The following is a 25,992-nucleotide window of genomic DNA, read 5'->3' on the forward strand; positions in this document are numbered from 1 at the left end:
ACAGCAGCTGGAATGGAGAATTTTTTTTGTGGTCCCCGGCACCGTCCTTCACATGCCTGACGACGTGATCTCCACTGAAGGACTTGTGGATACTGGAGCACATGACCACCTCTCTGGTGTCCATCCACTTCACAAAGAGCAGGCCATCTTCACGGATCCATCGCATGATGGTACCCCGCTCAGCCCACTTAGGTATGTCGTTCACCTTTGTCTTTGGAAAGCCCACTATGTTGGTCCGAATGGTGCTACAAGCCCACACATCCCGCTTCCCCAGCTCTGTTTGTAGCCCTTCTCCAGCAGTTGAAAATCCAATAACTCCATAACGGATTCATAACTCAGTCCATTTTTTATGTTACCTATGTTTAACTACGCAAGTCAGCTAAGAACAAATTCTTATTTTCAATGACGGCCTAGGAACAGTGGGTTAACTGCCTGTTCATGGGCAGAACGACAGATTTTTACCTTGTCAGCTCGGGGATTTGAACTTAAAAAGGCATTTAGCTCATCTGGTAGGCTCGCGTCACTGGGCAGCTCGCGGCTGGGTTTCCCTTTGTAGTCCATAATAGTTTTCAAGCCCTGCCACATCCAACGAGCGTCAGAGCCGGTGTAGTAGGATTCAATCTTAATCCTGTATTGACGCTTTGCTTGTTTGATGGTTCATCTGAGGGCGTAGCAGGATTTCTTATAAGCGTCCGGATCAATAAGTTTAGGGGTTGGGGAAAATAGGATTTGGAATGGGAATCAATTGTTTAATCACCACAAGGACTAACGTGTGAGGAAATGCCCCAACACTGGCAGAACAAGGTTTCATTGAGCACACACACAGACATACACACATGAACACACACAACCTGTCTAGAGGATAGTGTGTTTCAGCTCCGCCCAAATTACACTGCGAGCAAAAGAGAGAGCACATACTTTATTCACAAATTTCTGAAGGTATGAGGAGAGGGGAGGAGAATGATGGGAGAGGGGATGGGTCCTTTGAAGCCTAGCCATTTCTAGAACCAAAAATTGACAACCACGAATCTACTAACAAGAAATAGCCACTTGCTAATATAAACTCTGTCAAACAGAAAGTAAGAGCGAGATGATACAGGGCATCTTTCTTTCTGATACTTTAACCAACTCCAGTCGTTATTGACTCTGTTTTCATGTCGGTGTGTTGTTTGTGTTTCGTGTTCATTTTTGATTTTATTTATTAAAACACTTACTCCCTGAACTTGCTTCCCGACTCTCACTCGTTACATCATACATCTTCTCTTTGCTTTGTTGACTTCCAAAAAGTTTTTTCAATTTGGTTTGAGGGTCTGCTGTACAAATGGATGGAAAGTGTTGTTGGGGTGAAACATATGACATTATAAAAATCCATGTACACAAACAAGTGTGCGGTTAAAAAACACATTTCTTCCCACAGGGCCGCGGGGTGAGACACAGGGCCGTGGGGTGAGACACAGGGCCGTGGGGTGAGACACAGGGCCGTGGGGTGAGACAGGGGTGCAGCTTAAGCCCCACCCTTTTCAACATATATATCAACGTATTGGCGAGGGCACTAGAACAGTCCGCAGCACCCGGCCTCACCCTACTAGAATCTGAAGTCAAATGTCCACCGTTTGCTGATGATCTGGTGCTTCTGTCACCAACCAAGGAGGGCCTACAGCAGCACCTAGATCTTCTGCACATATTCTGTCAGACCTGGGCCCTGACAGACCTGGGCCCTGACAGAACTGGGCCCTGACAGTAAATATCAGTAAGACAAAAATAATGGTGTTCCAAAAAAGGTCCAGTTTCCAGGACCACAAATACATATTCTATCTAGACACCGTTGCTCTAGAGCACACAAAATACTATACATACCTCGGCCTAAACATCAGCACCACAGGTAACTTCCACAAAGCTCTGAACGATCTGAGAGACAAGGCAAGAAGGGCCTTTGATGCCATCAAAAGGAACATAAATTTCTACATAACAATTAGGATCTGGTTAAAAATACTTGAATCAGTCATAGAGCCCAATGGCCTTTATGGTTGTGAGGTCTGAGGTCCGCTCACCAACCAAGAATTCACTAAATGGGACAAATTGAGACTCTGCATGCAGAATTCTGTAAAAAATATCCTTTGTGTACAACGTAAAACACCAAATTATGCAGAGCAGATTTAGGCCGATACAAATGAGCAAAATCCAAAAAAAGAGCCATTAAATTCTACAACCACCTAAAAGGAAGCGATTCCCAAACCTTTCATAACAAAGCCTTCACCTACAGAGAGATGAACCTGGAGAAGAGTCCCCTAAGCAAGCTGGTCCTGGGGCTCTGTTCACAAATACAAACACACCCTACAGAGCCCCAGGACAGCAGCACAATTAGACCCAACCAAATCATGAGAAAACAAAAAGATAATTACTTGACACATTGGAAAGAATTAACAAAAAAACAGAGCAAACTGGAATGCTATTTGGCCCTACACAGAGAGTACACAGCGGCAGAATACCTGACCACTGTGACTGAACCAAACTTAAGGAAAGCTTTGACTATGTACAGACTCAGTGAGCATAGCCTTGCTATTGAGAAAGGCCGCCGTAGGCAAACCTGGCTCTCAAGAGAAGACAGGCTATGTGCTCACTGCCAGGCTATGTGCTCACATTAGGTAGAAACTGAGCTGCACTTCCTAACCTCCTGCCCAATGTATGACTAAATGTATGACCTACAACTGGATCCTAGACTTCCTGCCCCCAGGTGGCAACAACATGTCTGCTTCAATGATCCTCAACACAGGGGCCCCTCAGGGGTGTGTGCTTAGTCCCCTCCTGTACTCCTTGTTCACCCACGACAGAGTGGCCTAACACCATCATTAAGTTTGCTGACGACACAACAGTGTAGGGAGGTCAGAGACCTGGCAGTGTGGTGCCAGGACAACAACCTCTGTAAATTGAACCCATATTTATGTTTATTTATCTTCCCTTGTGTACTTTAACCATTTGTACATTGTTACAACACTGTATATATACATAATATGACATTTGAAATGTCTTTATTCTTTTGGAACTTTTGATAGTGTAATGTTTACGGTTTAATGTTTATGTTTATTAAGCCCTTTAATTGAAGTGAGAGAGCGAGAGACAGAGAGCAAGAGAGAGGAGAGAACAAGAGAGAGAGCAAGAGAGTGCAAGAGAGAGAGTGCAAGAGAGAGAGAGCAAGAGAGAGAGAGCAAGAGAGAGAGAGAAAGCAAGAGAGTGCAAGAGAGAGAGAGAGCAAGAGAGAGAGAGCAAGAGAGAGAGAGCAAGAGAAAGAGAGGGAGAGCAAGAGAGAGAGAGAGCAAGAGAGAGAGAGAGAGAGAGCAAGAGAGAGAGAGAGAGCAAGAGAGAGAGAGAGCAAGAGCAAGAGAGAGAGCAAGAGAGAGAGAGCAAGAGAGAGAGAGAGCAAGAGAGAGAGAAAGAGCAAGAGAGAGAGAGAGAGAGCAAGAGAGAGAGCAAGAGAGAGAGAGAAAGAGGAGAGAGAGAGAGCAAGAAGAGAGAGCGGGCAAGAGAGAGAGAGAGAAAGAGGAGAGAGAGAGCAAGAAGAGAGAGAGGGCAAGAGAGAGAGGTGTCCAAAGTGTTTGTCCCCATGAACAAACAGGAAATTGAGTGAATGTGCTGGAAAACTGGTGAAGAAACACTCAAACACACACACACACACACACACACACACACACACACACACACACACACACACACACACACACACACACACAACAATGTATAAGCGTTGACAGAAATACACTCACAGCACGTCTCAATGCACCACATCAAACAATTAATTTATTGATGCGTCAGATTCAGAATGATGTCTGACAGGGAGCTCTCCGCCATTCTCTAGCCCCCCCTTACCACTCAATACTATTGAGAAGGGGAGGAGATGGAAAAGGAAGGAGGGGGAGAAGGATGGGAGAGGGGAGGAGAGGGAGAAGGATGGGTGAGGGGAGGTGAGGGAGAAGGATGGGAGAGGGGAGGAGAGGGAAAAGGATGGGAGAGGTGGGGAGAGGGAGAAGGATGGGAGAGGGGGGGAGAGGGAGAGGGATGGGAGAGGTGGGTAGAGGGAGAAGTATGGGAGAGGTGGGGAGAGGGAGAAGGATGAGAGAGGTCGGGAGAGGGAGAAGTATGGGAGAGGTGGGGAGAGGGAGAAGTATGGGAGAGGGGAGGAGAGGGAGAAGTATGGGAGAGGGGAGGAGAGGGAGAAGGATGGGAGAGGGGAGGAGAGGAGAGGGAGAAGGATGGGAGAGGGAGAAGGATGGGAGAGGGAGAAAGATGGGAGAGGTGGAGAGAGGATGGGAGAGGGGAGGAGAGGGAGAAGGATGGGAGAGGTGGGGAGAGGGAGAAGTATGGGAGAGGTGGAGAGAGGGAGAAGTATGGGAGAGGTGGGGAGAGGGAGAAGTATGGGAGAGGTGGGGAGAGGGAGAAGTATGAGAGAGGTCGGGAGAGGGAGAAGTATGGGAGAGGTGGGGAGAGGGAGAAGTATGGGAGAGGGGAGGAGAGGAGAGGGAGAAGGATGGGAGAGGGAGAAAGATGGGAGAGGGGAGGAGAGGGAGAAGGATGGGAGAGGTGGGGAGAGGGAGAAGTATGGGAGAGGTGGAGAGAGGGAGAAGTATGGGAGAGGTGGGGAGAGGGAGAAGTATGGGAGATGGGAGGAGAGGGAGAAGTATGGGAGAGGGGAGGAGAGGGAGAAGTATGGGAGAGGGGAGGAGAGGGAGAAGGATGGGAGAGGGGAGGAGAGGGAGAAGGATGGGAGAGGGAGAAGGATGAAAGAGGTGGGGAGAGGGAGAATGATGGGAGAGGTGGGGAGAGGGAGAATGATGGGAGAGGTCGGGAGAGGGAGAAGTATGGGAGAGTTGGGGAGAGGGAGAAGGATGAGAGAGGTCGGGAGAGGGAGAAGTATGGGAGAGGGGAGGAGAGGGAGAAGTATGGGAGAGGGGAGGAGAGGGAGAAGGATGGGAGAGGGGAGGAGAGGAGAGGGAGAAGGATGGGAGAGGGGAGGAGAGGGAGAAGGATGAGAGAGGTGGGGAGAGGGAGAATGATGGGAGAGGTCGGGAGAGGGAGAAGTATGGGAGAGTTGGGGAGAGGGAGAAGTATGGGAGAGGGGAGGAGAGGGAGAAGGATGGGAGAGGGGAGGAGAGGGATAAGGATGGGAGAGGGGAGGGATAAGGATCGGAGAGGGGGAAGGATGGGAGAGGGGAGGAGAGGGAGAAGTATGGGAGAGGTGGGGAAGGATGGGAGAGGGAGAAGGATGTGAGAAGGAAGGGAGAGGTGGGGAGGGGAGGGGGAGAAGGATGGGAGAGGGGAGGAGAGGGGGAAGGATGGGAGAGGGGAGGAGAGGGAGAAGGATGGGAGAGGGGAGGAGAGGGAGAAGTATGGGAGAGGTGGGGAAGGATGGGAGAGGGATAAGTGGGGAGAGGGAGAAGTATGGGAGAGGGGAGGAGAGGGAGAAGTATGGGAGAGGTGGGGAAGGATGGGAGAGGGAGAAGTGGGGAGAGGGAGAAGTATGGGAGAGGTGGGGAGAGGGAGAAGGATGAGAGAGGTATGGAGAGGGATAAGTATGGGAGAGGGGAGGAGAGGGAGAAGGATGGGAGAGGTGGGGGAGAGGGAGAAGGATGGGAGAGGGGAGGAGAGGGAGAAGGATGGGAGAGTTGGGGGAGAGGGAGAAGGATGGGAGAGGGGAGGAGAGGGAGAAGGATGGGAGAGTTGGGGGAGAGGGAGAAGGATGGGAGAGGTGGGGGAGAGGGAGAAGGATGGGAGATGTGGGGAGAGGGAGAAGGATGGGAGAGGTGAGGAGAGGGAGAAGGATGGGAGAGGCGAGGAGAGGGAGAAGGATGGGAGAGGTGGGGGAGAGGGAGAAGTATGGTAGAGGGGAGGAGAGGGAGAAGGATGGGAGAGGAGAGGAGAGGGAGAAGGATGGGAGAAGTGGGGAGAGGGAGAAGTATGGGAGAGGTGGAGAGAGGGAGAAGTATGGGAGAGGTGGGGAGAGGGAGAAGTATGGGAGAGGTGGGGAGAGGGAGAAGTATGAGAGAGGTCGGGAGAGGGAGAAGTATGGGAGAGGTGGGGAGAGGGAGAAGTATGGGAGAGGGGAGGAGAGGAGAGGGAGAAGGATGGGAGAGGGAGAAAGATGGGAGAGGGGAGGAGAGGGAGAAGGATGGGAGAGGTGGGGAGAGGGAGAAGTATGGGAGAGGTGGAGAGAGGGAGAAGTATGGGAGAGGTGGGGAGAGGGAGAAGTATGGGAGATGGGAGGAGAGGGAGAAGTATGGGAGAGGGGAGGAGAGGGAGAAGTATGGGAGAGGGGAGTAGAGGGAGAAGTATGGGAGAGGGGAGGAGAGGGAGAAGGATGGGAGAGGGAGAAGGATGGGAGAGGGGAGGAGAGGGAGAAGGATGAAAGAGGTGGGGAGAGGGAGAATGATGGGAGAGGTGGGGAGAGGGAGAATGATGGGAGAGGTCGGGAGAGGGAGAAGTATGGGAGAGTTGGGGAGAGGGAGAAGGATGAGAGAGGTCGGGAGAGGGAGAAGTATGGGAGAGGGGAGGAGAGGGAGAAGTATGGGAGAGGGGAGGAGAGGGAGAAGGATGGGAGAGGGGAGGAGAGGAGAGGGAGAAGGATGGGAGAGGGGAGGAGAGGGAGAAGGATGAGAGAGGTGGGGAGAGGGAGAATGATGGGAGAGGTCGGGAGAGGGAGAAGTATGGGAGAGTTGGGGAGAGGGAGAAGTATGGGAGAGGGGAGGAGAGGGAGAAGGATGGGAGAGGGGAGGAGAGGGATAAGGATGGGAGAGGGGAGGGATAAGGATCGGAGAGGGGGAAGGATGGGAGAGGGGAGGAGAGGGAGAAGTATGGGAGAGGTGGGGAAGGATGGGAGAGGGAGAAGGATGTGAGAAGGAAGGGAGAGGTGGGGAGGGGAGGGGGAGAAGGATGGGAGAGGGGAGGAGAGGGGGAAGGATGGGAGAGGGGAGGAGAGGGAGAAGGATGGGAGAGGGGAGGAGAGGGAGAAGTATGGGAGAGGTGGGGAAGGATGGGAGAGGGATAAGTGGGGAGAGGGAGAAGTATGGGAGAGGGGAGGAGAGGGAGAAGTATGGGAGAGGTGGGGAAGGATGGGAGAGGGAGAAGTGGGGAGAGGGAGAAGTATGGGAGAGGTGGGGAGAGGGAGAAGGATGAGAGAGGTATGGAGAGGGATAAGTATGGGAGAGGGGAGGAGAGGGAGAAGGATGGGAGAGGTGGGGGAGAGGGAGAAGGATGGGAGAGGGGAGGAGAGGGAGAAGGATGGGAGAGTTGGGGGAGAGGGAGAAGGATGGGAGAGGTGGGGGAGAGGGAGAAGGATGGGAGATGTGGGGAGAGGGAGAAGGATGGGAGAGGTGAGGAGAGGGAGAAGGATGGGAGAGGCGAGGAGAGGGAGAAGGATGGGAGAGGTGGGGGAGAGGGAGAAGTATGGTAGAGGGGAGGAGAGGGAGAAGGATGGGAGAGGAGAGGAGAGGGAGAAGGATGGGAGAAGTGGGGAGAGGGAGAATTATGGGAGAAGTGGGGAGAGGGAGAAGGATGGGAGAGGGGAGGAGAGGGAGAAGGATGGGAGAGGGGAGGAGAGGGAGAAGGATGGGAGAGGGGAGGAGAGGGAGAATGATGGGAGAGGGGAGGAGAGGGAAAAGTATGGGAGAGGTCGGGAGAGGGAGAAGTATGGGAGAGTTGGGGAGAGGGAGAAGGATGAGAGAGGTCGGGAGAGGGAGAAGTATGGGAGAGGGGAGGAGAGGGAGAAGTATGGGAGAGGTGAGGAGAGGGAGAAGTATGGGGGTGGGGAGAGGGAGAAGTATGGGAGAGGTGGAGAGAGGGAGAGGTGGAGAGAGGGAGAAGTATGGGAGAAGTGGGGAGAGGGAGAAGGATGGGAGAGGGGAGGAGAGGGAGAAGGATGGGAGAGGGGAGGAGAGGGAGAAGGATGGGAGAGGGGAGGAGAGGGAGAATGATGGGAGAGGGGAGGAGAGGGAGAAGTATGGGAGAGGTCGGGAGAGGGAGAAGTATGGGAGAGTTGGGGAGAGGGAGAAGGATGAGAGAGGTCGGGAGAGGGAGAAGTATGGGAGAGGGGAGGAGAGGGAGAAGTATGGGAGAGGTGAGGAGAGGGAGAAGTATGGGGGTGGGGAGAGGGAGAAGTATGGGAGAGGTGGAGAGAGGGAGAGGTGGAGAGAGGGAGAAGTATGGGAGAGGTGGGGAGAGGGAGAAGGATGAGAGAGGTCGGGAGAGGGAGAAGTATGGGAGAGGGGAGGAGAGGGAGAAGTATGGGAGAGGTGAGGAGAGGGAGAAGTATGGGAGAGGGGAGGAGAGGGATAAGGATGGGAGAGGGGAGGAGAGGAGAGGGAGAAGGATGGGAGAGGGAGAAGGATGGGAGAGGGGAGGAGAGGGATAAGGATGGGAGAGGGAGAATGATGGGAGAGGGGAGGAGAGGGAGAAGGATGGGAGAGGTGGGGAGAGGGGGAAGTATGGGAGAGGTGGAGAGAGGGAGAAGTATGGGAGAGGTGGGGAGAGGGAGAAGTATGGGAGAGGGGAGGAGAGGGAGAAGTATGGGAGAGGGGAGGAGAGGGAGAAGGATGGGAGAGGGGAGGAGAGGAGAGGGAGAAGGATGGGAGAGGGGAGGAGAGGAGAGGGAGAAGGATGGGAGAGGAGAGGAGAGGGAGAAGGAGAAGGATGGGAGAGGGGAGGAGAGGGAAAAGGATGAGAGAGGTGGGGAGAGGGAGAATGATGGGAGAGGTCGGGAGAGGGAGAAGTATGGGAGAGTTGGGGAGAGGGAGAAGTATGGGAGAGGGGAGGAGAGGGAGAAGGATGGGAGAGGGGAGGAGAGGGATAAGGATGGGAGAGGGGAGGGATAAGGATCGGAGAGGGGGAAGGATGGGAGAGGGGAGGAGAGGGAGAAGTATGGGAGAGGTGGGGAAGGATGGGAGAGGGAGAAGGATGTGAGAAGGAGGGGAGAGGTGGGGAGGGGAGGGGGAGGATGGGAGAGGGGAGGAGAGGGGGAAGGATGGGAGAGGGGAGGAGAGGGAGAAGGATGGGAGAGGGGAGGAGAGGGAGAAGGATGGGAGAGGTGGGGAAGGATGGGAGAGGGAGAAGTGGGGAGAGGGAGAAGTATGGGAGAGGGGAGGAGAGGGAGAAGTATGGGAGAGGTGGGGAAGGATGGGAGAGGGAGAAGTGGGGAGAGGGAGAAGTATGGGAGAGGTGGGGAGAGGGAGAAGGATGAGAGAGGTAGGGAGAGGGATAAGTATGGGAGAGGGGAGGAGAGGGAGAAGGATGGGAGAGGGAGAAGGATGGGAGAGGGGAGGAGAGGAGAGGGAGAAGGATGGGAGAGGGGAGGAGAGGGAGAAGGATGAGAGAGGTGGGGAGAGGGAGAATGATGGGAGAGGTCGGGAGAGGGAGAAGTATGGGAGAGTTGGGGAGAGGGAGAAGTATGGGAGAGGGGAGGAGAGGGAGAAGGATGGGAGAGGGGAGGAGAGGGATAAGGATGGGAGAGGGGAGGGATAAGGATCGGAGAGGGGGAAGGATGGGAGAGGGGAGGAGAGGGAGAAGTATGGGAGAGGTGGGGAAGGATGGGAGAGGGAGAAGGATGTGAGAAGGAAGGGAGAGGTGGGGAGGGGAGGGGGAGAAGGATGGGAGAGGGGAGGAGAGGGGGAAGGATGGGAGAGGGGAGGAGAGGGAGAAGGATGGGAGAGGGGAGGAGAGGGAGAAGTATGGGAGAGGTGGGGAAGGATGGGAGAGGGATAAGTGGGGAGAGGGAGAAGTATGGGAGAGGGGAGGAGAGGGAGAAGTATGGGAGAGGTGGGGAAGGATGGGAGAGGGAGAAGTGGGGAGAGGGAGAAGTATGGGAGAGGTGGGGAGAGGGAGAAGGATGAGAGAGGTATGGAGAGGGATAAGTATGGGAGAGGGGAGGAGAGGGAGAAGGATGGGAGAGGTGGGGGAGAGGGAAAAGGATGGGAGAGGGGAGGAGAGGGAGAAGGATGGGAGAGTTGGGGGAGAGGGAGAAGGATGGGAGAGGTGGGGGAGAGGGAGAAGGATGGGAGATGTGGGGAGAGGGAGAAGGATGGGAGAGGTGAGGAGAGGGAGAAGGATGGGAGAGGCGAGGAGAGGGAGAAGGATGGGAGAGGTGGGGGAGAGGGAGAAGTATGGTAGAGGGGAGGAGAGGGAGAAGGATGGGAGAGGAGAGGAGAGGGAGAAGGATGGGAGAAGTGGGGAGAGGGAGAATTATGGGAGAAGTGGGGAGAGGGAGAAGGATGGGAGAGGGGAGGAGAGGGAGAAGGATGGGAGAGGGGAGGAGAGGGAGAAGGATGGGAGAGGGGAGGAGAGGGAGAATGATGGGAGAGGGGAGGAGAGGGAGAAGTATGGGAGAGGTCGGGAGAGGGAGAAGTATGGGAGAGTTGGGGAGAGGGAGAAGGATGAGAGAGGTCGGGAGAGGGAGAAGTATGGGAGAGGGGAGGAGAGGGAGAAGTATGGGAGAGGTGAGGAGAGGGAGAAGTATGGGGGTGGGGAGAGGGAGAAGTATGGGAGAGGTGGAGAGAGGGAGAGGTGGAGAGAGGGAGAAGTATGGGAGAGGTGGGGAGAGGGAGAAGGATGAGAGAGGTCGGGAGAGGGAGAAGTATGGGAGAGGGGAGGAGAGGGAGAAGTATGGGAGAGGTGAGGAGAGGGAGAAGTATGGGAGAGGGGAGGAGAGGGATAAGGATGGGAGAGGGGAGGAGAGGAGAGGGAGAAGGATGGGAGAGGGAGAAGGATGGGAGAGGGGAGGAGAGGGATAAGGATGGGAGAGGGAGAATGATGGGAGAGGGGAGGAGAGGGAGAAGGATGGGAGAGGTGGGGAGAGGGGGAAGTATGGGAGAGGTGGAGAGAGGGAGAAGTATGGGAGAGGTGGGGAGAGGGAGAAGTATGGGAGAGGGGAGGAGAGGGAGAAGTATGGGAGAGGGGAGGAGAGGGAGAAGGATGGGAGAGGGGAGGAGAGGAGAGGGAGAAGGATGGGAGAGGGGAGGAGAGGAGAGGGAGAAGGATGGGAGAGGAGAGGAGAGGGAGAAGGATGGGAGAGGGGAGGAGAGGGAGAAGGATGAGAGAGGTGGGGAGAGGGAGAATGATGGGAGAGGTCGGGAGAGGGAGAAGTATGGGAGAGTTGGGGAGAGGGAGAAGTATGGGAGAGGGGAGGAGAGGGAGAAGGATGGGAGAGGGGAGGAGAGGGATAAGGATGGGAGAGGGGAGGGATAAGGATCGGAGAGGGGGAAGGATGGGAGAGGGGAGGAGAGGGAGAAGTATGGGAGAGGTGGGGAAGGATGGGAGAGGGAGAAGGATGTGAGAAGGAGGGGAGAGGTGGGGAGGGGAGGGGGAGGATGGGAGAGGGGAGGAGAGGGGGAAGGATGGGAGAGGGGAGGAGAGGGAGAAGGATGGGAGAGGGGAGGAGAGGGAGAAGTATGGGAGAGGTGGGGAAGGATGGGAGAGGGAGAAGTGGGGAGAGGGAGAAGTATGGGAGAGGGGAGGAGAGGGAGAAGTATGGGAGAGGTGGGGAAGGATGGGAGAGGGAGAAGTGGGGAGAGGGAGAAGTATGGGAGAGGTGGGGAGAGGGAGAAGGATGAGAGAGGTAGGGAGAGGGATAAGTATGGGAGAGGGGAGGAGAGGGAGAAGGATGGGAGAGGGAGAAGGATGGGAGAGGGGAGGAGAGGGAGAAGGATGGGAGAGTTGGGGGAGAGGGAGAAGGATGGGAGATGTGGGGGAGAGGGAGAAGGATGGGAGATGTGGGGAGAGGGAGAAGGATGGGAGAGGTGAGGAGAGGGAGAAGGATGGGAGAGGCGAGGAGAGGGAGAATTGCATTAGAAGTGTATTTAATGGTAGTTTGCATTAGAAGTGTATTTAATGGTAGTTTGTATTAGAAGTGTATTTAATGGTAGTTTGCATTAGAAGTGTATTTAATGGTAGTTTGCATTAGAAGTGTATTTAATGGTAGTTTGCATTAGAAGTGTATTTAATGGTAGTTTGCATTAGAAGTGTATTTAATGGTAGTTTGCATTAGAAGTGTATTTAATGGTAGTTTGCATTAGAAGTGTATTTAATGGTAGTTTGCATTAGAAGTGTATTTAATGGTAGTTTGCATTAGAAGTGTATTTAATGGTAGTTTGCATTAGAAGTGTATTTAATGGTAGTTTGCATTAGAAGTGTATTTAATGGTAGTTTGCATTAGAAGTGTATTTAATGGTAGTTTGCATTAGAAGTGTATTTAATGGTAGTTTGCATTAGAAGTGTATTTAATGGTAGTTTGCATTAGAAGAGTGTTTTTTACGCTAGTATTTTAATGGACCTCTCTCCCGTGCTCCCAGAATGCTCATCTCTGCTGAACGACACAAACACAGTGTAGAGCAGCAGTGGATGATGCATGTGGTCAACATTCATGTGTCAGCATTTCAAGTATTTGCAAACATGCACAACACACTCTCTCTCTCTCTGCCTCTCTCTGCCTCTCTCTCTCTCTCTGCCTCTCTCTCTCTGCCTCTCTCTCTCTCTCTCTCTCTCTCTGCCTCTCTCTCTCTCTCTCTGCCTCTCTCTCTCTGCCTCTCTCTCTCTGCCTCTCTCTCTCTGCCTCTCTCTCTCTGCCTCTCTCTCTGCCTCTCTCTCTGCCTCTCTCTCTGCCTCTCTCTCTGCCTCTCTCTCTCTGCCTCTCTCTCTGCCTCTCTCTGCCTCTCTCTGCCCCTCTCTGCCCCTCTCTGCCCCTCTCTGCCTCTCTCTGCCCCTCTCTGCCCCTCTCTGCCTCTCTCTGACCCTCTCTGACCCTCTCTGCCCCTCTCTGCCCCTCTCTGCCTCTCTCTGCCTCTCTCTGCCTCTCTCTGCCTCTCTCTGCCTCTCTCTGCCTCTCTCTGCCCCTCTCTGCCTCTCTGCCTCTCTGCCTCTCTGGTTCTCTGGTTCTTGTACTCCCTCCATGACTTACGCAGTCCTAGCTGCACCAAAATGGTTCACTCCTCCAGACAGTGAGTCACGTGGCTTGCTATATAAAGCTTGCAGACAGGTTTCCAGTTACTGTTTGATTGAATGTTGCCTGGGATCTGCCTGGAAAAGTCCATTTTTTCCCTGTACTGAAGCAGCTGACCTGGTGAGAGGAGAGATGAGAGAGATCTGTCTGTCAGTCAGAGAATGTTTGGGGCTTAGAATGCTGCTGGGCTTTAAACAGAGCTGCCCTGCTCTCTCCCTCCCTCCCTCTCACAAGCCTCATCCACTCCAACTACATTACAATCACCAGCCACACCACACGTCAGAACAAGCTGTTCTAGGACAGCTCAGAGTGAGGGAGGAAGGGAGAGAGAGATGTCTTGGGAGAAGAGAGAGGGCGAGCCGTGCTGACTGAATCAGAATGTGTGTAGAATGGACAACGCTGACCTACTGTAACAGACCGACAGTATAAAATAACCCACCAACATTAAGGTTGAACCGTTCAAGTTAGAGAAGCCAAACCAACTTTCACACGTTCAGGCTATCCTGCCCACTGCCACAAAACACTGTTACAGAGCTGAAGACAACGCAACGTTTCTTCATGGAAAATCACCATCCAGTTTGGTGGGAAAGCAAAAAGCCCCGACTTTAAATTTTTGTCATACTTCTGAATTTTACGACTATTCAACCTTTACTGAATAATTTCCAAGTATATAAATAAAGTACGTATACAATATGATAAAGAGGAAATAGTTAAAAAGGCAGTTTCAGTACCATATTAACAATGTACAGGGATACTGGAGTGATGGAGGTAGATATGTATAGGGGGAAGGAGACAGGGATACTGGAGTGATGGAGGTAGATATGTATAGGGGGAAGGTGACTATATACAGGGTCAGTACCATATTAACAATGTACAGGGATACTGGAGTGATGGAGGTAGATATGTATAGGGGGAAGGAGACAGGGATACTGGAGTGATGGAGGTAGATATGTATAGGGGGAAGGTGACTATATACAGGGTCAATACCATATTAACATGTACAGGGATACTGGAGTGATGGAGGTAGATATGTATAGGGGGAAGGAGACAGGGATACTGGAGTGATGGAGGTAGATATGTATAGGGGGAAGGTGACTATATACAGGGTCAATACCATATTAACAATGTACAGGGATACTGGAGTGATGGAGGTAGATATGTATAGGGGGAAGGAGACAGGGATACTGGAGTGATGGAGGTAGATATGCATAGGGGGAAGGAGACAGGGATACTGGAGTGATGGAGGTAGATATGTATAGGGGGAAGGTGACTATATACAGGGTCAATACCATATTAACATGTACAGGGATACTGGAGTGATGGAGGTAGATATGTATAGGGGGAAGGTGACTATATACAGGGTCAATACCATATTAACATGTACAGGGATACTGGAGTGATGGAGGTAGATATGTATAGGGGGAAGGAGACAGGGATACTGGAGTGATGGAGGTAGATATGTATAGGGGGAAGGTGACTATATACAGGGTCAGTACCATATTAACATGTACAGGGATACTGGAGTGATGGAGGTAGATATGTATAGGGAGAAGGAGACAGGGATACTGGAGTGATTGAGGTAGATATGTATAGGGGGAAGGAGACAGGGATACTGGAGTGATGGAGGTAGATATGTATAGGGGGAAGGAGACAGGGATACTGGAGTGATGGAGGTAGATATGTATAGGGGGAAGGAGACAGGGATACTGGAGTGATGGAGGTAGATGTGTATAGGGGGAAGGTGACTATATACAGGGTCAGTACCATATTAACAATGTACAGGGATACTGGAGTGATGGAGGTAGACATGTATAGGGGGAAGGAGACAGGGATACTGGAGTGATGGAGGTAGATATGTATAGGGGGAAGGAGACAGGGATACTGGAGTGATGGAGGTAGATGTGTATAGGGGGAAGGAGACAGGTATACTGGAGTGATGGAGGTAGATATGTATAGGGGGAAGGAGACTATATACAGGGTCAGTACCATATTAACAATGTGCATGGATAGTGGAGTGATGGAGGTAGATATGTATAGGGGGAAGGAGACAGGGATACTGGAGTGATGGAGGTAGATATGTATAGGGGGAAGGTGATACAGGGTCAGGGTCAATACCATATACCAATACCATATTAACAATGTACAGGGATACTGGAGTGATGGAGGTAGATATGTATAGGGGTAAGGTGAAGCTGCATATACAGTGGGGCAAAAAAGTATTTAGTCAGCCACCAATTGTACAAGTTCTCTTTAAAAAAAATGTATCCCCATTTATTCAGTGGGCTAATCAAACTGTTACCTGGTTACCTGTTAACTGGTTTACCCTTTATACGGCCTGTGTATGGTCTAATGAATGAAAGCCTGAATTAATGTAATCATTAACTTTATTACCTTTGTGCAGGCTGTGTATCTATCTACCGCGATGTTGTCCTTCCTGGTGATTTCCCTCGTCAAGCTTCCTGTTTCCACCAGGGTGCTTGAGCCTATTACCTTGTCAAAACCACTATATTTCTCCAGTTTGGCCTACGTTAATCATGTTCGCACGAGCTAGTTTTATCCAGAGAAAGTAAACTCGGCAACGTGTGGTATTCTCATGGGGAGAGGGAACATGAGCTCCGGACGTGGACGAATTAGAACCTTTTAACACCACGAATAAGGAACATTTGCCGGCTCCACACCCTCTCAATACGTGACTGGTAGCATTAAGCTTCGCCGCTCAAAGAATGGAATTCGCAACAAAATGCTTCTGGGTTTTAAAAAGTGTATTATCTTGATATAAAATCTTTCTGTCTTTCTTTCTACACGGAGTAGAGGATAACCCAGTCTACACTGAGTAGAGAATAACCCAGTCTACACTGAGTAGAGAATAACCCAGTCTACACTGAGTAGAGGATAACCCAGAAGAGGATAACCCAGTCTACAATGAGTAGAGAATAACCCAGTCTACAATGAGTAGAGGATAGCCCAGTAGAGGATAACCCAGTCTACACTGAGTAGAGGATAACCCAGTCTACAATGAGTAGAGGATAGCCCAGTAGAGGATAACCCAGTCTACAATGAGTAGAGGATAACCCAGTTTACACTGTGTAGAGGATAACACAGTCTACACAGAGTAGAGAATAACCCAGTCTACACTGAGTAGAGAATAACCCAGTCTACACGGAGTAGAGAATAACCCAGTCTACAATGAGTAGAGGGTAACCCAGTCTACACTGAGTAGAGGATAACCCAGTAGAGGATAACCCAGTCTACACTGAGTAGAGGATAACCCAGTCTACAATGAGTAGAGGATAGCCCAGTAGAGGATAACCCAGTCTACAATGAGTAGAGGATAACCCAGTTTACACTGTGTAGAGGATAACACAGTCTACACAGAGTAGAGAATAACCCAGTCTACACTGAGTAGAGAATAACCCAGTCTACAATGAGTAGAAAATAACCCAGTCTACACTGAGTAGAGAATAACCCAGTCTACACTGAGTAGAGAATAACCCAGTCTACAATGAGTAGAGGATAGCCCAGTAGAGGATAACCCAGTCTACACTGAGTAGAGGATAACCCAGTCTACACTGAGTAGAGGATAACCCAGTCTACACTGAGTGGAGGATAACCCAGTCTACACCGTGTAGAGGATAACCCAGTCTACACTGAGTAGATGATAACCCAGTCTACACTGTGTAGAGGATAACCCAGTCTACACTGAGTAGAGGATAACCCAGTCTACACCGAGTAGAGAATAACCCAGTCTACAATGAGTAGAGAATAACCCTGTCTACAATGAGTAGAGGGTAACCCAGTCTACACTGAGTAGAGGATAACCCAGTAGAGGATAACCCAGTCTACACTGAGTAGAGAATAACCCAGTATACAATGAGTAGAGAATAACCCAGTCTACACTGAGTAGAGGATAACCCAGTCTACAATGAGTAGAGAATAACCCAGTCTACACTGAGTAGAGGATAACCCAGTAGAGGATAACCCAGTCTACACTGAGTAGAGAATAACCCAGTATACAATGAGTAGAGAATAACCCAGTCTACACTGAGTAGAGAATAACCCAGTCTACACTGAGTAGAGAATAACCCAGTCTACAATGAGTAGAGAATAACCCAGTCTACACTGAGTAGAGGATAACCCAGTAGAGGATAACCCAGTCTACACTGAGTAGAGAATAACCCAGTATACAATGAGTAGAGAATAACCCAGTCTACACTGAGTAGAGAATAACCCAGTCTACAATGAGTAGAGGGTAACCCAGTCTACACTGAGTAGAGGATAACCCAGTCTACACTGAGTAGAGGATAACCCAGTCTATACTGAGTAGAGAATAACCCAGTAGAGGATAACCCAGTCTACACGGAGTAGAGAATAACCCAGTCTACAATGAGTAGAGGATAACCCAGTCTACACTGAGTAGAGCATAACCCAGTCTACACCGAGTAGAGGATAACCCAGTCTACACTGTGTAGAGGATAACCCAGTCTACACTGAGTAGAGAATAACCCAGTCTACACCGTGTAGAGGATAACCCAGTCTACACTGAGTAGAGGATAACCCAGTCTACACTGAGTAGAGGATAACCCAGTAGAGGATAACCCAGTCTACACTGAGTAGAGGATAGCCCAGTAGAGGATAACTCAGTCTACACTGAGTAGAGCATAACCCAGTCTACACTGAGTAGAGCATAACCCAGTCTACAATGAGTAGAGGATAACCCAGTCTACACTGTGTAGAGGATAACCCAGTCTACACTGAGTAGAGAATAACCCAGTCTACACCGTGTAGAGGATAACCCAGTCTACACTGAGTAGAGCATAACCCAGTCTACACTGAGTAGAGGATAACCCAGTAGAGGATAACCCAGTCTACACTGAGTAGAGGATAACCCAGTCTATACTGAGTAGAGAATAACTCAGTAGAGGATAACCCAGTCTACACTGAGTAGAGAATAACCCAGTGTACAATGAGTAGAGAATAACCCAGTCTACACTGAGTAGAGAATAACCCAGTCTACAATGAGTAGAGGATAACCCAGTAGAGGATAACCCAGTCTACACTGAGTAGAGGATAGCCCAGTAGAGGATAACTCAGTCTACACTGAGTAGAGCATAACCCAGTCTACAATGAGTAGAGGATAACCCAGTAGAGGATAACCCAGTCTACACCGAGTAGAGGATAACCCAGTTTACACTGTGTAGAGGATAACCCAGTCTACACTGAGTAGAGGATACCCCAGTTTACACTGTGTAGAGGATAACCCAGGAGGATAACCCAGTCTGCACTGAGTAGAGGATAACCCAGGAGATAACCCAGTCTACACTGAGTAGAGGATAACCCAGTCTACACTGAGTAGAGGATAACCCAGTCTACACTGAGTAGAGGATAACCCAGTCTATACTGAGTAGAGAATAACCCAGTAGAGGATAACCCAGTCTACACGGAGTAGAGAATAACCCAGTCTACACGGAGTAGAGAATAACCCAGTCTACTCTGAGTAGAGCATAACCCAGTCTACACCGAGTAGCGGATAACCCAGTCTACACTGAGTAGAGGATAACCCAGTCTACACTGAGTAGAGGATAACCCAGTAGAGGATAACCCAGTCTATACTGAGTAGAGAATAACCCAGTAGAGGATAACCCAGTCTACACTGAGTAGAGAATAACCCAGTGTACAATGAGTAGAGAATAACCCAGTCTACACTGAGTAGAGAATAACCCAGTCTACAATGAGTAGAGGATAACCCAGTCTACACTGAGTAGAGGATAACCCAGTAGAGGATAACACAGTCTACACTGAGTGGAGCATAACCCAGTCTACACTGAGTAGAGCATAACCCAGTCTACAATGAGTAGAGGATAACCCAGTCTACACTGTGTAGAGGATAACCCAGTCTACACTGAGTAGAGAATAACCCAGTCTACACCGTGTAGAGGATAACCCAGTCTACACTGAGTAGAGGATAACCCAGTCTACACTGAGTAGAGGATAACCCAGTAGAGGATAACCCAGTCTATACTGAGTAGAGAATAACCCAGTAGAGGATAACCCAGTCTACACTGAGTAGAGAATAACCCAGTGTACAATGAGTAGAGAATAACCCAGTAGAGGATAACCCAGTCTACACTGAGTAGAGAATAACCCAGTCTACAATGAGTAGAGGATAACCCAGTCTACACTGAGTAGAGGATAACCCAGTAGAGGATAACACAGTCTACACTGAGTGGAGCATAACCCAGTCTACAATGAGTAGAGGATAACCCAGTCTACACTGTGTAGAGGATAACCCAGTCTACACTGAGTAGAGGATAACCCAGTCTACACTGAGTAGAGAATAACCCAGTCTACACCGTGTAGAGGATAACCCAGTCTACAATGAGTAGAGGATAACCCAGTCTACACTGTGTAGAGGATAACCCAGTCTACACTGAGTAGAGGATAACCCAGTCTACACTGAGTAGAGAATAACCCAGTCTACACCGTGTAGAGGATAACCCAGTCTACACTGAGTAGAGGATAACCCAGTCTACACTGAGTAGAGGATAACCCAGTAGAGGATAACCCAGTCTATACTGAGTAGAGAATAACCCAGTAGAGGATAACCCAGTCTACACTGAGTAGAGAATAACCCAGTGTACAATGAGTAGAGAATAACCCAGTCTACACTGAGTAGAGAATAACCCAGTCTACAATGAGTAGAGGATAACCCAGTCTACACTGAGTAGAGGATAACCCAGTAGAGGATAACACAGTCTACACTGAGTAGAGGATAGCCCAGCAGAGGATAACACAGTCTACACTGAGTAGAGCATAACCCAGTCTACAATGAGTAGAGGATAACCCAGTAGAGGATAACCCAGTCTACACTGAGTAGAGGATAACCCAGTCTACACTGAGTAGAGCATAACCCAGTCTACAATGAGTAGAGGATAACCCAGTAGAGGATAACCCAGTCTACACCGAGTAGAGGATAACCCAGTTTACACTGTGTAGAGGATAACCCAGTCTACACTGAGTAGAGGATACCCCAGTTTACACTGTGTAGAGGATAACCCAGGAGGATAACCCAGTCTGCACTGAGTAGAGGATAACCCAGGAGGATAACCCAGTCTACACTGAGTAGAGGATAACCCAGTCTACACTGAGTAGAGGATAACCCAGTAACTCAGTAGAGGATAGATCTGTTTGATCAGCTTCAATCTCAAGGCCATCAGACTGGTAAACAGCCACCACTAACACAGAGAGGCTGCTGGCAACATACAGACTTGAAATCATTGGCCACTTTAATAAATGGAACACTAGTGACTTTAATAGTGCCACTTTATATAATGTTTACATACCCTACGTTACTCATCTCATATGTATATACTGTATTTTATACCATCTACTGCATCTTGCCTATGCCGTTCTGTACCATCACTCATTCATATATCTTTATGTACATATTCTTTATCCCCTTACACTTGTTTATTAGGTAGTTATTGGGGAATTGTTAGGTTACTTACTGCACTGTCGGAACTAGAAGCACAAGCATCTCGCTTCACTCGCATAAACATCTGCTAACCATGTGTATGTGACAAATAACATTTAATTTGATGTCACAAGTTATAGAAAATTGACATTCAAAAATATGTGGTTTTCATGAGGAGGAACGTGTCCTCAAAGTGGCCAACAGCTGGTTCAGAGAAGGTAAACTACAACAGACCCCTCAGTAAAACTACAACAGACCCCTCAGGTGAGGTGTTATAGTAGGTAAACTACAACAGACCACTCAGTAAAACTACAACAGACCCCTCAGGTGAGGTGTTATAGTAGGTAAACTACAACAGACCACTCAGGTGAGGTGTTATAGTAGGTAAACTACAACAGACCCCTCAGGTGAGGTGTTATAGTAGGTAAACTACAACAGACCCCTCAGGTGAGGTGTTATAGTAGTAAAACTACAACAGACCCCTCAGTAAAACTACAACAGACCCCTCAGGTGAGGTGTTATAGTAGGTAAACTACAACAGACCCCTCAGGTGAGGTGTTATAGTAGGTAAACTACAACAGACCACTCAGGTGAGGTGTTATAGTAGGTAAACTACAACAGACCCCTCAGGTGAGGTGTTATAGTAGGTAAACTACAACAGACCACTCAGGTGAGGTGTTATAGTAGGTAAACTACAACAGACCCCTCAGGTGAGGTGTTATAGTAGGTAAACTACAACAGACCCCTCAGGTGAGGTGTTAGAACCACGTGTTAGGTGTCTTGAACACTGCAACCGTGGTAACCACTCACCTCGCGTCGCCGTGACGCCCAGCAGCTCTGTTTGATCTTCCAGACGACTGCTGCAACCAGGAGGAGGGACAGGAAACAGCTGGGAGGAAACAGGAAGAGGAAGAGTTAGCTACAGGAAGCTCATAGGAGGAAACAGGAAGAAGAGAAGTTAGATACAAGAAGCAGCTGGGAGGAGACAGGAAGAGGATGAGTTAGAGACAGGAAGCGGCTTGGGGGAGACAGGAAGAGAAGAAGTTAGACACAAGAAGCTCATGGGAGGGGACAGGAAGAGGATGAGTTAGAGACAGGAAGCGGCTTGGGGGAGACAGGAGGAGGAGGAGCCTGTCAGTCAGTAGGTAGGCCCCCCTGATCACAGTTACAACAGGAGGATGTCCCCTACTTCAACTAGCTCATCTGATTGACTCAGTCAAAGGTTATCAAGTTGAATCAGGTAGCCATAGAATAGTTCTTAACATGGAGGTCGCAGAGGAGAGCTTTGAAAGCTGCAGACATCAGGGTAAGTCAGAGTAGATCCCAGAACCTCTGGAACAGATACACAACTCCAGTAGAGAGAACATGACAATATATTTCACTGTGGTGTGTGTGTGTGTGTGTGTGTGTGTGTGTCTGTAATTCAGTGTGCGTAGAGAGAACATGACATTATACCCACAGAGGTTCTTCCAGAATAACACAGCTGGCAGACTGACAGAAGGAGTGTGTGTACTGTACATAATACTCCAGACTCCAATCCCTAGCCAGAGTGATGTGACCTCTTTACGGGTCTGGACACCATTCCCTAGCCAGAGGGGTGTGACCTCTTTACGGGTCTGGACACCATTCCCTAGCCAGAGGGGTGTGACCTATTTACGGGTCTGGACACCATTCCCTAGCCAGAGGGGTGTGACCTCTTTACTGGTCTGGAAACCATTCCCTAGCCAGAGTGATGTGACTTCTTTACTGGTCTGGTCTGGACACCATTCCCTAGCCAGAGTGATGTGACCTCTTTACTGGTCTGGACACCATTCCCTAGCCAGAGTGATGTGACCTCTATACTGGTCTGGTCTGGACACCATTCCCTAGCCTGAGGGGTGTGACCTCTTTACTGGTCTGGACACCATTCCCTAGCCAGAGTGATGTGACCTCTTTACTGGTCTGGACACCATTCCCTAGCCAGAGTGATGTGACCTCTTTACTGGTCTGGACACCATTCCCTAGCAAGAGTGATGTGACCTCTTTACTGGTCTGGACTAGTCCAACGTTCTAACCACTAGGCTACGCTAGGCTGCCGCCCCAGTAATATGGCTTAGATGTGTCTGAAAAATATATATATATATTGAGCTTCAATGTCAGGATATAATGTTAGCTAGCTAGCTAACAACTGTTGATAGGAGAGAAGAGTGGCTTGGTTTGAGTCACAAGCTCGATACATAGAACATCTAGATTTCCAATATGGGCACGACGCATTTCTCACTTTGAATTAGACTGTGTGATCTATAACCCTAATTCTGTCATTTTCTTTTTCTCCTTCAACGAAAATGAAATATTAGCCGTTTAGCCCCCATGTAGTTTAGTTAATTTACTGCTCAGATAGCAGAGAAAATATGGTTTTGAATGACATCAACACCTTCTCGGTCATTCAAACAGACTTTTTATTTTATTTATTAAATAATATGTTTATTATTTTCCAATAAAAAATTAAATAAAAAATACAGCAATTCATTGACATTCATTGTACTGCTGAATTCGACGGCCAATTTAGAGGACAACAAAAAACTAAATCCTAGGGGTTCCATGGCTATAGCGAAGAGAGCAGGCGAAATAGGGCACCCCTGTCGGCATCCCTTGAACAGGCGGAATGACTGCGACGTTTCCTGAGCTGCCCCCTATGTCTAGTTTAGGAAGTTCACATTCAGAGAGAAAGCGTTCCATAGTTAGTGGATCAGTAGCATTGCATTATTTTTTATTTATTTCACCTTTATTTAACCAGGTAGGCAAGTTGAGAACAAGTTCTCATTTACAATTGCGACCTGGCCAAGATAAAGCAAAGCAGTTCGACACATACAACAACACAGAGTTACACATGGAGTAAAACAAACATACAGTATAAACAAGTCTATATTCGATGTGAGAAAATGAGGTGAGATAAGGGAGGTAAAGGCAAAAAAGGCCATGGTGGCAAAGTAAATACAATATAGCTAATAAAACACTTGAATGGTAGATTTGCAATGGAAGAATGTGCAAAGTAGAAATAAAAATAATGGGGTGCAAAGGAGCAAAATAAATTTATAAATTAAATACAGTTGGGAAAGAGGTAGTTGTTTGGGCTAAATTTTAGGTGGGCTATGTACAGGTGCAGTAATCTGTGAGCTGCTCTGACAGTTGGTGCTTAAAGCTAGTGAGGGAGATAAGTGTATCCAGTTTCAGAGATTTTTGTAGTTCGTTCCAGTCATTGGCAGCAGAGAACTGGAAGGAGAGGCGGCCAAAGAAATAATTGGTTTTGGGGGTGACTAGAGAGATATACCTGCTGGAGCATGTGCTACAGGTGGGAGATGCTATGGTGACCAGCGAGCTGAGATAAGGGGGGACTTTACCTAGCAGGGTCTTGTAGATGACATGGAGCCAGTGGGTTTGGCGACGAGTATGAAGAGAGGGCCAGCCAACGAGAGTGTACAGGTCGCAATGGTGGGTAGTATATGGGGCTTTGGTGACAAAACGGATTGCACTGTGATAGACTGCATCCAATTTGTTGAGTAGTTGAGATTGCATAGCAGAGAAGGTATGGTGAGATTTGAAATGGTCGGTAATCTGTTTGTTGACTTGGCTTTCGAAGACCTTAGAAAGGCATGGTAGGATAGATATAGGTCTGTAGCAGTTTGGGTCAAGAGTGTCCCCCCCTTTGAAGAGGGAGATGACCACAGCTGCTTTCCAATCTTTGGGAATCTCAGACGACACGAAAGAGAGGTTGAACAGGCTAGTAATAGGGGTGGCAACAATTTCGGCAGATAATTTTTAGAAAGAAAGGGTCCAGATTGTCTAGCCCGGCTGATTTGTAGGGGTCCAGATTTTGCAGCTCATTCAGAACATCAGCTGAACGGATTTGGGAGAAGGAGAAATGGGGAAGGCTTGGGCGAGTTGCTGTGGGGGGTGCAGTGCTGTTGACCGGGGTAGGAGTAGCCAGGTGGAAAGCATGGCCAGCCGTAGAAAAATGCTTATTGAAATTCTCAATTATAGTGGATTTATCAGTGGTGACAGTGTTTCCTATCTTCAGTGAAGTGGGCAGCTGGGAGGAGGTGTTCTTATTATTCATGGACTTTACAGTGTCCCAGAACTTTTTTGAGTTAGTGTTGCAGGAAGCAAATTTCTGCTTGAAAAAGCTAGCCTTGGCTTTTCTAACTGCCTGTGTATAATGGTTTCTAGCTTCCCTGAACAGCTGCATATCACGAGGGCTGTTCGATGCTAATGCAGAACGCCATAGGATGTTTTTGTGTTGGTTAAGGGCAGTCAGGTCTGGGGAGAACCAAGGGCAATATCTGTTCCTGGTTCTAAATTCCTTGAATGGGGCATGTTTATTTAAGATGGTTAGGAAGGCATTTTTTTTTAAATAACCAGGCATCCTCTACTGACGGGATGAGGTCAATATCCTTCCAGGATACCCCGGCCAGGTCGATTAGAAAGGCCTGCTCGCTGAAGTGTTTCAGGGAGCGTTTTACAGTGATGAGAGGAGGTCGTTTGACCGCTGACCCATTACGGATGCAGGCAATGAGGCAGTGATCGCTGAGATCTTGGTTGAAGACAGCAGAGGTGTATTTAGAGGGCAAGTTGGTTAGGATGATATCTATGAGGGTGCCCGTGTTTAAGGCTTTGGGGAGGTACCTGGTAGGTTCATTGATAATTTGTGTGAGATTGAGGGCATCAAGTTTAGATTGTAGGATGGCTGGGGTGTTAAGCATGTTCCAGTTTAGGTCGCCTAGCAGCACGAGCTCTGAAGATAGATGGGGGCAATCAGTTCACATATGGTGTCCACAGCACAGCTGGGGGCAGAGGGTGGTCTATCGCAGGTGGCAACGGTGAGAGACTTGTTTTTAGAGAGGTGGATTTTTCAAGTTCAAATTGTTTGGGTACAGACCTGGATAGTAGGACGGAACTCTGCAGGCTATCTTTGCAGTAGATTGCAACACCGCCCCCTTTGGCAGTTCTATCTTGTCTGAAAATGTTGTAGTTTGGAATTAAAATTTCAGAATTTTTGGTGGTCTTCCTAAGCCAGGATTCAGACACAGCTAGAACATCCGGGTTGGCAGAGTGTGCTAAAGCAGTGAATAGAACAAACTTAGGGAGGAGGCTTCTAATGTTAACATGCATGAAACCAAGGCTATTACGGTTACAGAAGTTGTCATAAGAGAGCGCCTGGGGAATAGGAGTGGAGCTAGGCACTGCAGGGCCTGGATTCACCTCTACATCGCCAGAGGAACAGAGGAGGAGTAGAATAAGGGTGCGGCTAAAAGCAATAAGAATTGGTCGTCTAGAACGTCTGGAACAGAGAGTAAAAGGAGGTTTCTGGGGGCGATAAAATAGCATCAAGGTATAATGTACAGACAAAGGTAAGGTAGTATGTGAATACAGTGGAGGTAAACCTAGGTATTGAGTGATGAAGAGAGAGATATTGTCTCTAGAAACATCATTGAAACCATGAGATGTCATTGCATGTGTGGGTGGTGGAACTAATAGGTTGGATAAGGTATAGTGAGCAGGACTAGAGGCT

The 25,992-nt window shown here is 49.2% G+C and overlaps 1 protein-coding gene across 5 annotated transcripts in view; it reads right to left on the reverse strand.

Annotated features, from left to right (window-relative positions):
* The window catches only part of LOC110505955 (attractin), a 252,686-nt gene that overhangs the window by 37,075 nt on the left and 189,619 nt on the right, over positions 1–25,992 (reverse strand). For all 5 annotated transcript variants that reach the window (XM_036962391.1, XM_036962390.1, XM_036962389.1 and 2 more), the window contains exon 26: positions 21,255–21,333. In XM_036962391.1, the coding sequence (XP_036818286.1) occupies positions 21,255–21,333 (79 nt within the window). The remainder of the gene's footprint in view (positions 1–21,254; positions 21,334–25,992) is intronic.

This window comes from Oncorhynchus mykiss, chromosome 25 (assembly GCF_013265735.2).
Source record: "Oncorhynchus mykiss isolate Arlee chromosome 25, USDA_OmykA_1.1, whole genome shotgun sequence".
Classification (NCBI taxonomy): Eukaryota; Metazoa; Chordata; class Actinopteri; order Salmoniformes; family Salmonidae; genus Oncorhynchus; species Oncorhynchus mykiss.